Source organism: Xiphophorus maculatus, chromosome 6 (genome assembly GCF_002775205.1).
Source record: "Xiphophorus maculatus strain JP 163 A chromosome 6, X_maculatus-5.0-male, whole genome shotgun sequence".
NCBI classification, from domain to species: Eukaryota; Metazoa; Chordata; class Actinopteri; order Cyprinodontiformes; family Poeciliidae; genus Xiphophorus; species Xiphophorus maculatus.
Window position 1 is genome coordinate 6,249,399 of NC_036448.1, and position 12,173 is coordinate 6,261,571.

Below are 12,173 nucleotides of genomic sequence, written 5' to 3' on the forward strand. Positions count from 1 at the left end.
TCATGGCCACTAGGAGGCACTGCACACACTGAGCTCATTAAAGTTGCTACTTTCAGATCTTGAACATTTAATTAGGAAGATTAATGTAAGGTTAGATAAAATAACTAGTACCACGATGTGGAAGGAAACGAGAAAGTTCAGGATTTGAAGGGAAAAACCAATGAATTTACAGTCTGGGAAAATACTTAGAAAACAAAATTATAGAACAAAATCAGAATGAATATCTGAACAAATCTGAAGTGAAATTGAAGCAAACTTTAAAATATGCAAAACTTTAAAATCCTGTATGGATGTTTGAGACTTTTTAAAATGACTTGTCATTTTCTATGTAAGAATGCACTAAAACTTTTGGTTTGTCAGGTTTTTTTTCCTCCACCGAGTCAAACTTCTCAAGTTGGAAAAGTTAAACATTGACGGACCATACAAATCAATAAGAGTGAGCATTGAGACGAAGGCACAGTTTGTAAAACTCATTTGGCTTTATTGCTTGCACCGTGCATTCTGCAGACGTTTTCTCGAACGTTTTTACAGAGACTGTGCTGCAACTGTGACCGACCCAAACAGGGCTCTGGGATGGGTAAACCAGCAGCAAGAACCATGACCTTTCAACCCGTTTGCTGACATACTGTGTAATATAGAGTTCTGCCTATATGTGGGGACATACAAAGGGACTCTAATCATTTAAAAAAAACACAAACAAAAGTGGTGCAAAATGATGCAGATTCATTCTGGAAAACTTCAGAATTAGTAATTCAATCAGTCTAATGTTGCGGTGTGGGGGTTTGTCAGCTGCTAATAAAAAGGCTGAACAATGGAGCTGGACAACAGGGCAAAATAAACATGTTTATAGTTGTGTAGATGTTTTTTTTTTAATACAGCAGTGGAGGAGATAGTCGTCCCACTTCATAGTCAAAAGAAATTTTGCTCATCATCCAGCCCCATTTACATGTAATGGTTATATTAAAAAAAAGGAGGGTTGGCAAAGGTAAACCAGTTAGGAAAAAGTGAAAAAAACCCATTTACTGCAGAAGTGTGAAGAAATCTTCTCTGTACAGTAGCTTTGACAAGCTGCGGCGCTACCAGTTCTGCTGAATGACAATCCGGCAACACAGACACGTCGGACTGATCTAGAACTACCATCCGTCTCCTTGCCTCAGCTCTAACTGGGGCGTCGGCCATTGTTGCGTCTCGCTGCCTGCTCTCTCCTGGCCAAATAAATAGAAAAACCACAGAAAGACAGATGGGAGAAAGAGAGAAGAACCGGCTGCGTTAAAAGCTTCGCGGCGACATTACGACGGTGGTAGTGTTGTATCCGTGGGGGCCGAGGGTTCTGTGGCGTCTGCCTCTGTGGTGGCGATGGCGGCCGGGACGGTCGCCGTGACCGTGACGGAGGCGGCGACGCTAGAGGCGGGCACGAAGGGCAGAGAGGGGTTGGGGAGCAGGGGAGGGAACTGACCCAGACCTGGTAGGGACAGGGGGGGCAGCTGAGCCAGAGGGGGCACTGTCAAAGATATTTTTTAAAATAACTTTAATTAGTTCAGATTTGTTTAGAATTAAAATGATTTAATATTTCAAAAAGAAAAACAAGAGATAGAGAACAGAGAGCCTGGTTTTTCTGTGAACTCACCTGTTGTTCCTGCTGCTGTGGGTATGGAGCTGGAGGTTGCCAGGGAGACGGCGCTGAGGTCCGGGAGCGGCAGGTTCAGGTTGGGGAGGTTGGGGAGTGGAGGCAGCCCTCCTGGGAGAGGCATGAGACCTGAGGACGGACACATCACACGCCTTCCATTTCTCACACTGGCTGGGTTTCCAGTACAAATCTGCATAAATCTTTGTCAATATTCTGCTAATATCACAAAAAGATAATTTCGCAATTGTGGTGTTTCATCTAAGTAAATTACAATCACAAGTGAGAAAGCTTGTTCATGCGACAAGTCATTAAATATCCTGGCAGCGACAAACAGAGAAGACTACTTCCTGTCGTCGTCTTCATGGTTTTTGCCAGTAGTAACATCCGGCTGTCGATCACATGACTTGTGTGATGCGCAAAAAAAAAAGAAAAAGAAAAAGTTTTCCCATTACAGTTTTGAGAAATACATCTATTTGGTTATGGCTGAAAACCCAACTCATCCTAAGTGCAGAAACTTTGAGAACCGGGAGTTTTTTCTAAATTAGCGTTTCAGATAAGCAAATTCACTTTCAATCACCTACCTGGTAGCGTTGTGGCTGGGTTAAAACCGGCGGCGGCAGGATTCAGTGGAGGGAGGGGAGCGAAGGAGGAGCTGGAGGCGGAGGGGAAGAGAGGGACCGTGGGCAAGCCTGGAGGAGGAGAGAAACACGGAGCGTCAGGAACCAAAATGCAGAGTGGACCAAATATCCAGCTGGCCAAGTGAAAACAAAGGCGATACCCGTCTGCAGCTCACTAGGCATGGTGGGCGGAGCGGAGCTGATGGACAGGCCGGACAGAGCATCTTCAAGGCCGGATGAGACGACAGGCGTGGAGGAAGGAGGAGTTACAGCCGAAAGCTGGACCTAAAAGGAGGAAAGTCAGATTTATTTGTTTAGCACATTTGTAAGATGGGTTATTAGGGCCACTGGAGATAGAAAAAAAAAAAAAAAGAGAGCGAAGAATAAATTTCCATCAGAAATTTTGAGATCTCAGAAACTTTCTAGAAAAAGTCGGAAGCATTGTTATGAAAAAAAAAAAAAGTCCAATTCGATTAAAAGTTGAACATTTCTGACTGTCAAAAGTCGAAAATTTGTAGCTTTTCAAATTCAGAAATGTTCTTGTTTTTCTAGAACATTCCTGAAATTAATCTCAAAATTCTGAGTTTTTTTGGAAGAAATGTACTCCCCAGGCCCCAAACGTACATTTGAGAAACAAGCAATAAACATTTCGTTTTGTCAAATGCCGTCATTGAAATCATAACGCAAATATACAACAAACATATTCATCAATGTTCCAGTTGTCATGAATCGAAGGCAACAGGTAAGTTTTTAGCCTCGACTTAAAGGAAGTCGGTATTTTGGCATCTTTGCAGTTTTACAGGCGGCAACTATTCTGAGTTGCCGCCTGTAAGAACTGAACCGTATGAGAACCGTCCTCACCTCTGTGAATCCGTCTTTCAGGGGACTGACTGGCTCTGAAGAAGAGTTTGCAGGGAAGCTGATCTTCTTCCCTTCCTCAAAGGGACGGGTGGGAATCCTGTGGAGGTATCCGTAGCCGATCCCGCATCCAAGGCTAGAGAGATCGGGGGAAAGCAAAGTCAAGGTAGACTGAGATCTTAACAGGAAGTGGAACGTTGAGGTGGCTGCGTGTGTGTGTGTGTGTGTGTTGTACCTGCCCTCGCCTCCCCAGGAACCGTTGGGCGTTATGACCACCTCCCTGCAGTTGTCTGTGTCTGTGTTGTAGACGTAGAGCTTCAGGCCCTTTCCCTCGTGGCTCTCTATCAGAGAGAACAGGTCCTCTGACTAAAGACGGCCACGGAAACAACGATATCAGATGAAGCGTAAAAATAGAAGCGAAGGTTCGACTAATGGCTACGAGAAGAACCGACAGCCAACCTCATTCATAACCGTGTCGGCTCCGATGATGTAGTCGGTGTGTGGCCGCAGGCCGGCGAGGGCCGCTGGGGAGTTGGGCTCCACTTCCTGTTTCAGACAGTAAAACCACTTGTTGGATCACATCGGCTCGGACGATGATACTTCCCCGGGTGTTTCCGCGGCTACCTACCAAGACGTGCCACACGTTCTCGTTGGCCCCTTCGAAGCTGCAGAAGCGGATGGACACCCCGAGCAAACCCTGGCCTCCCCACAGGTTGCTGGGAGTCACCGTGGTCTCCCGCAGCTCCAGGGTCTTTGACGAGTACACCAGCATCTTTACTGGTTTCTCCACGTTGGCCTTGAGCAAGTCCTTCAAAGTATCGTTGTCTTTGTTCTGGAGGAAAATGAGACGGAGGTGAAGGAAGATGGCCAAATGACTCGGCGAAACCCGTGAATGACACTCTCACGGGGAGAACGTCCCAAGTTTTAGAGACCAAAAAAAAAGGGGTAAACTAGACAAACATTTATTGTAACCTTGGCTATAAAACTATAAGTGTGTTATTGGTGTGAACATAACTTGACTAAAAGAACTTAACGACCGACAGTAACATTCAAAACGACTCGAGGAGACGGTCAAGCAGGCTGAAAGCTCCTTCTCGCCCATTTCACCCTATTACTTTTTCCCACCTGTGGCACCAACCTCGCCAGAACCGCCTGCCAGACTGCTGCAGGTGACGGTTCTCGCGACGCTGGCGACTCGATTGAGTTTTGGAGAGGCAGCCGCCTCGAGCCACAAATGAAAATTGTCTGCGCGCGAGTCGGACCTTTGCGTGACAGAAAACTACATATGACAATTAATGGTCCTGCCACGGCAAAATGTAAGATTTGTGATTAAGATATTTAAGGTCAACTGACAGTTTCTCCCCCATAAATTTAAGACATTTTAAGGCTGTGTGGAATATCTTAGTCCTGGTTCTCTTCACAAACTGCCTTCACGTGTTTTATTACAACTGAATGTAACTGAGACCCACGCAGTCTAATTACATGCACCTTGTTTGTATACGTTTTTATTGCGTCTTGTAAGCAATAAAAGTGTACGACACATGGAAATAAAGACTACAGCTACACCTCAGCTGGAGCAGCAGAACACAAACATATTTAAAGGAGGAATTTGGTTGTAAGTACGCACATTGTACACGAAAAAGAGGGAAAGACACAAACGCACATCCTCAAAAATAATCGGATCAGTTGCCTTTTGTGCCACAAGCACGATTGTTTTTGAACGGCAGTTTTCTTTAAATGTACAACAGCAAACCAGCCGGGGAAAGAAATGACTATAATATACTGAGCTACAAGTGAAACACCGAAATAAATACAAATTAATAAATAGCACAGAGACGTCTCCCAATTGAGTTTTGAGTTCATCGTGGCTGAGAATTTGCTCTGCAGGAGGCGATGAGTTACGCTTCTCACCAATCTGTTGTTGTTGATGGAGACGATGAAGTCAAAGAAAGGCTCCAGTCCTGCCCGATGCCCTGGCGAGTTCTCCTGAACCTGTGCCGAACATGAGAGACAGACTTAGCGTCTGGACCAGGGGAGCCCAAACCGGGTTCCTCAGAGGGCAGGCATCCTGCACGTTTTAGTTCTCTCCCTGGTTTAACGCACCTGGATCCAATGATGGCTCGTTAGAAGGGTTTTAGAAGAACATTGACCTGCTGAAAAGGTTGTTACCACCAGCAGGGAGAGAACTGAAACCCTTGAGGACACGACTTTGGGCACCCCTGGTCTGGACACACACACTTTTTAAAATATATATATGGAACAAATCCTTTAGATTTGTCAGATCAAAATTCACGAAAAACAAGTCTGTCAAGTGGGACTTTTGTTTAGAGGCCAAGCTCTTAAATCTTTGTTGTGAATGCTTATGCAGTATGAGACAAGTTATTGAATTTCCTTCTGGTTGGGCGAATCCAACTCGAGAGAGTCCATAACTCGGTTTTAATGAGCTAAATTGAGGCGCGCGGCTTTAACTGTCAAGTTGGGTTTCACCGCTAAAACTGCAACGTCCGATGATGGATGCAGACTCGAACGCAGCTGTCATTCCTCTCCGGAGCTTTAGCTGCCTCCTGCCCTGCTGATGCCCAGCTTCCGGCTGGAATACCTACTAAAGATTTACCCGGAGACATCCAACATGAGCGCTCCAGACGACAGCAGACACGTATGACTCTAAAACACGCGGCAGTTCCTTAAAATGATGTTGTGGGTTTTCCACACGGAGGCCGCAGAGACGGACCCCGGCCTCTCATCAATTCTCCAAGCCAGGAACTCTCTCCCTTCTACCCCTTCTATGCTAAGCTAACAGCTAGCAGGCTACGGGTGATTCAAACTCACCCGGAGGACGTGGTAGCCCTCTGAGCCTCCGCCTGGTATCTCCACGCTCTGAGACGCTCCCATGCTTTGCGTTTTTAGGGGCTTTCCGGGGATCTTGTAACGGACAGTTCCCGGCGGAGGTGAGAAACCTGAACACTTCCACACACCGGGTACACGTCGCCAAATCACCAGCCTTGTAATGCGCAGGCGCCGTTACGTGGCAGGAAATAACGCCCTTTTCTGAACATGTCAGACATGCAGAGTGCGAAAAGTGTGAAATAAAATAAATACGCATTTAAACACTTCGCAGTTAAAATAAAGTCGGAAATCAAATTTAAAAACCTGAGTACTGAAAAGTGCTACGTAAGTCTGAGGTCATTTTATTTAATAAATTAATTTTATAATGTCAATTTTCAAACAGGCAACTGCGACTTTTGTAAATTACAGACAATATAATACATAAAATGTTCTATTTTTTTTTAAAGTGCATTTATTTTATAGCTCCTCAATGAACGTAAACTAAACAATTCTGTCTGTTTTAATTTATTTACAAAAAAAACATTAGATGTATTTTTGCTGTCAAGCTAATTCTAAAGCTTGCTTTAGGTAAGCAGTGTCGAACCTTGGGCCAAAATGGTCACCTCGAAAGTGCTCATATGTCACAAAATATACTCATAAAAACAACTGTGATTTTTTTTGTTTGTTTTTTAAGTGTTCAACGATAAACTAAGCAAGTAATATTTTAATTTAAGAAATAAGGCAGGCTGGATTTGTTGGAAAAGGAGGTGTAAATTCTTCTAGATCCAGAACACAGCCGTACCAATTATGGACTTTTAAATTAACTGTTGACATCTCTTTCACTGTGAGAACAATCAGGTGTGTATGACTGTCACAAATGTTGGTTCAGACATAATTCCTCTCACACCAATGATGCTATTAGAATTGTTTTGATACCTCTCTGGTGGATGAAGTGTGAATTACACTTGGCTCAGTAAAACAGACGTGTACAATGGGCAGACTGCAATGATTTATTTACTGAATTTTGCTGATAAATTCATCAAATAATCTTTATCCGAAGCTAGGTTGTGCAATGGAAAAGTACATTTAGGCTTACCAGCATCGTCTGCACATGATATATTAAAATAGACAACATGTGAGCAAAGCGCTGTGCTTGCGTTTTGATTATGCAAAATGCAGTAAATGTAATATAATGTACTTTTTTATTTAAACATTGGATAAAAGCTTTTGAGACAGAGTTGTAAAAGCGTGTTTTGTATCCGAGGCGCTGCAAGACAAACATAAAAAAAACGTTAGTTTAAAAATATATGTTGAGATTTAATTTCTTACACTGATTTCACATTGCAGAATAGGCGCTAGGAGAGTCATGGGACTGCGCAGCAACAGATGGTTAGCTGTATTTGAAAACACTGTCACGATGACAAAGGAACAGTTGGTCAAAAACAACTTCTGACGAGGCCTGTCACGATAACAAATTTAGCTGAGCGATTAGTTGTCTCAAAGATTATTGCGATAAACGATAATATTGTTTGAAGTCCATTTTAAACTGATAATAATGCAAGCACATCCTGCCAAAAATACGTGCACTTTATTTCCAAAAGAACAGTTAACGCTGGAACTGGTAAACGACACAAACAAAAAATAAAATGGACTCTCAGTATCCGCTAACAGAAAAATGCTCTAGAATAAAAACTAAACACAACATAAAACCAAAGTGGAAATAAAAACTACATTCAACCAAAAGAGTACAGATTATGAAGTCTGTATACTATATTGCCCTTCAGTAATCAATAGATTTAGATAGAGAAGACGGGATTATCCGACTACCTGATGCAATAGTTCACTCCTCCCTTACACTGAGGAAATGAGGAAGTGAGGAGTCAGTGAGCCTCTTTTCATCCAGTGTCATCAATAGAAAGAGAAAAAGGCAGGAAGAAACGATAAATTAAAATGAGGTCCATCATTTTCATTTATCATGCGACTAATTGATTTATTGTTTATGGCGACAGGCCTACTTTAGACTCAACTTCAATCTTGTTTGAGAAATAGCAGCATCAATAAAATATTCAACAATACTGAGACGACGACTTCTAGATGGCGCCGTTGGGCTTTTAATGTCATCTTTGAGAGCAGCTGCACCGTATATGTGTGTGCAGGTTTAAATCCTTTGGGTTGCTGTTCAACAAAAGAACGGCTGCTAATCTGTAAGCACATGAACAAAATCTTTTAAATATTACTCCTTAGAAACCAGCATCACATATCCCCTCTTAAGATTAACATTATTGTCTGAAAATATTGTTAGACAACGTTTTATTACAAAGTAACACTAAGAAAAACATAACACCTACTAAACAACGAAATTAACGACAAACCAAAATTGCACAAATGAAACTAATGAGGCTGAGTAAGAAAACCAAAACCCTGGTACAAGAACAAGACAGGACTAATCCAAAGTGAAAAACTAATCATGGGAACTAAAGAATAAACTGTGAAACTAGACATGGACTGGCCTGGCAAAACCTGATGAGCAATGGACTTTTTAAAGCAAGGAGTTTCAAAGACCATTTTTTCCCTTGTAGGTCTGTTTTTATAAGTTATTCTGGTGTGAACCTTCCTGAATTGTTCCTGTTGTGTTTAGTTCATTCTGGTTTAAGCCTTTAAAAGACTTAAAACTAAAAAGTCTTTTCGTATCCAACATGCATGTGACACATAGTCACTACGCTGCACTTTTTACTGTTATTTCGGTGATTTTATTGTGAAGGATCGTTACTCTTACTTGAGTGAAATTTCTGGATTCTCAAAAACAAGCAGGTTTTAACCAAATATTCACCAGACACAGACACACACCTGCACTTTCTGTTGGAATTTCATGAGTTTTATATTGAAGGTTTGGAAAATATGTAATTTTTTTTGTTACTTATATGAATTATTGTCATTTTGGTCCTTAAAATGCCAACCTTTCCACTTCATTTTATATTTTTGGTCCATCTGATGATGTAAATTTTAAATATTAAATGATTGATAATTTGATCAGTTACTCAGTACTTGAAGTACAAACCTTCCCGGGTTTATATACATTCTCATTAGTTTCATTTGTACAACTTAGGTTTGCTGTTCATTTCCGTGTTTAGTAGGAGTTATGTTTTTCTTAGTGTTACTTTTCTTCTGTGTTTGTATTTATTATAAAATATTATAAAACTTTTTGGGGGGGTTTTCTAATGGACTTTGTAATATCAGGAAAATGTTTTTTCCTTCTCAGTCTGTGAAATTATAGCTTGACTATGGAATTAGTGTTTAATGTCCAAACTTTAAACATTTCCATCTACTACACAAATACGGTCTTCACTCAATATATACAGTATATATACAGTGTATATATAGACACTGTATATATATATATATATATATATATATATATATATATATATATATATATATATATATATATATATAGATGTTTGACACAGATGAAGAGGAAGATGATGATTATTATTATTTATGTTATTATTGCTGTTGTTATTGATGAGGACATTATAGCATTATTAGTAACGATGTCATTATCAATCAATCAATTTTATTTATAAATCACCCTTCATACTAAAAGCAGCTCAAAGTGAAGTCTTTAGTAGCACTTTGAGCTACTAAAGAAATGAATTGAGCGTTTTGTTTATTTCTGTATGAAGTTCTGTCATTGTTCCAATTGAATTCAGTTTATTTATGTATTTATTGTGTAATTTCACAATAAATAAATGACATTAATTGTAGGCAACTTACAAAAAAGTCATTTCAGTTAAATCAAATCACATTCCGAGCATTCCATCGGTGATCCAAGTTGTGCTTAGAATATTTGATAGGACACCTGGACGTGTTTATATTATCATTGGAAATGCTTTTTTCTGATTCGTTATGTTGCTTAAGTTCATTAAAAAGTTCTAAACCCCAACAAAACTAATGTTGTTCTTATGATCACATGTCATAAAGAGCTTATTAGCCCTAATCACTTTACCTATTGGTCATCACAATGTTATACAGGGTTTTGCTAAACAAAAACAGAAAAATATACATATGAATATATTTGATAACATTTTATTTGAAGAGGTGTGTATAAGACTGTCAAATGTGACATAACACCTGTCATCAACATGAAGGAGTCTTCAAGAATGCTTATGGCTGAGTCATGAAGTGTCATTCAGCAACTTTCAAATGCAACTTCATTCATATTTTTACAAAGATTTTCAAAAGTGGATCTTGAACAACAAATCTATTCCATCTTTAAGTTTTAATACAATAACATTTGGTCTTCTAACAGTGGGTGAAGAGTTATATTATATTGTTGTAGATGATCCTTTCTCCAGCTCGGTTCATAATGTACGAGGTTCTTGAAGAATCAGCGAGTTGAAATCATCAATCCCATTTATTAAGACCAAAATGCAGCACTGTTAGACACTATTTTTATATGTTGTCTCGTAAAGAAAGATGGCGATGGACCAGTTTCTGATTCCTTTTATCGATTTTTATCTAAGCTACGCCTTAAAGAGGGCGCTCCCTAGTGTAGCAGTAACAATACATGAAGTTACCTTTAAAATTAATCCCATTGGAACATTTTAGTGAGACGGGACGCCGTTTGTAGTCTGAACAAACATTTCTCTTTTTTATTTGTCACTTTCTGTTCTTATATATCAATACATCACAGTGCCACCTACTGGCAGCACCAAATTCTTTTGAAGAAAGTTATTACAGGGAAAACTTCATGCATGTTTATGAAAGTAATATCTTGCATTCTTTTTGTGGGAGTGGAATAAAAAGCTATCTGGTTCTCATTTTCTTTAGAGATATTATCATAATTTTTAAACAAATGTTTTCTTCTCGAGGTAGAGAGGAAGAAAATTGATGTCAGAGTTCTTGCAGTTCACCCATTTTCCCCTCCAGGTCCGACCAGGTCCGTTTAACAGTTTCAGGACTCGACTAAAATCCCAGTGTTGTTAAATTGAGAAATAATGAGCTCTGGTTAAATACTCATTTTATGTAGAAAATGATCAAATGTTACATGTCAGACTAATGGGACAGATAAAGAGTGACATTCACCGTCCAGCGCCGGACTCCACCCAGCTCACTTTAGCTGTGACACCAAGTGAAGCAAAGATTATAGCACAAGTTGTGTTTTATTTTCTCCTCATTCTGCTCCCTCTCTAAGGTGTTGGCCTGCCTTCCTCAGATTTTTTACGTGTGACTGTCACCAGTCTTAAATGTTACAGTTATGCAGCCGTGTGCGTGTGAGCAGATAAACCAGATAGAGAAAAGACACAGAGTCCTTTTGTCCATTACAAAATGTTCCTTATGAATTTTTTGTAACATTTCTTATCTATAAAATCACAAGATTTATAGTTTCTTTTACAAAGGACATTTTAGTTCCATTAGTCTTTTTGTTTAACACAAAGTAGTGTACGGGCTTTTTTCTATGTTTTTGTATTTATGTTTGTCCTTAATTTGATCTTTGTTAGCACATTCGCTCCACTTTACATCAAACTACCTTTTAGCCAAGTTTACTATCGTTTTCCCTTGAGCAGAACTCACTGCAAGCTTGTGCAGAAACAGTTCACAGGCTTATTTTTAGTCTAGTCTAGTTTGTAGCGCAAATCTCTCAATTCACTTGAGATAAGGCGAAGCTAACTAACAAATAACTTTTCAGCAAAATAGAGGAGCTGCTAGTTTTTAGTCAACTTCTTATTATTGATGAAAAAGTTCATGTTTCATTGGCCAATTATTTAAGTTATAAGAAGCGGGATGTTTGATTTTTAGTAAAACAATCTGTCAAAGGAACAAGAACGTTTTTCAAGTTTCTTTAGAATGATGAGATGTTACATTTCCTCAGATGACGACGCAGATCAGTGTCCGTGTTGTGATTGGACAGATCGGTGTCCCTCCTGTGGTTGGTGGCTTCCTGTCCAGCAGGAAGTTGTGAACAGAGTTTACAAGCTGCTGCAAGACTGCAGACGTTCACAGGAAGCTGGACCAGCAATGGCTCTGCTGAAGGTTCTGCTGCTGCTGCTGGTGTGGCTGGGTGAGACAGACACACTGGACACAGTGGACACACTGGAGACAGTGGAGACACTTCCACTGGTTCCAGGGAGGCTGCTGCTCTCTGTGCCTCTCAAACCTCCCTCTGATTATGTTTCAGACTGAAACTTCTTTGCATATAAATTGTGATGCTTTTTAATCTTTAACTGTTTATCCTTTTTCTGTTC

The 12,173-nt window shown here is 40.2% G+C and overlaps 2 protein-coding genes across 3 annotated transcripts in view; one reads left to right on the forward strand and one right to left on the reverse strand.

The window, feature by feature from the left end:
- Positions 1–457: 457 nt before the first annotated feature.
- On the reverse strand, positions 458–6,119 carry LOC102238218 (Golgi reassembly-stacking protein 2-like). 2 transcript variants are annotated; one of them, XM_014470826.2, is made up of 10 exons: positions 5,932–6,119; positions 5,014–5,094; positions 3,731–3,934; positions 3,562–3,648; positions 3,338–3,468; positions 3,106–3,238; positions 2,421–2,529; positions 2,209–2,316; positions 1,628–1,756; positions 458–1,501 (listed from the first exon to the last, which is right to left on the reverse strand). In XM_014470826.2, exons 1-10 carry the CDS (start codon positions 5,992–5,994, stop codon positions 1,290–1,292), a joined length of 1,257 nt encoding a protein of 418 aa, XP_014326312.1. In that variant the 5' UTR covers positions 5,995–6,119; the 3' UTR covers positions 458–1,289. The 2 variants fall into 2 exon arrangements, with proteins under 2 accessions (XP_014326312.1, XP_023191903.1); XM_023336135.1 differs by having other exon boundaries at positions 2,406–2,529.
- Positions 6,120–9,692: 3,573 nt separating this feature from the next.
- The window catches only part of LOC102237956 (trypsin II-P29-like), a 4,430-nt gene continuing 1,949 nt past the window's right edge, over positions 9,693–12,173 (forward strand). The window contains exon 1 of the mRNA XM_014470824.2: positions 9,693–11,989. Within this exon, the coding sequence (XP_014326310.2) occupies positions 11,776–11,989 (214 nt within the window). The 5' untranslated portion in view covers positions 9,693–11,775. The remainder of the gene's footprint in view (positions 11,990–12,173) is intronic.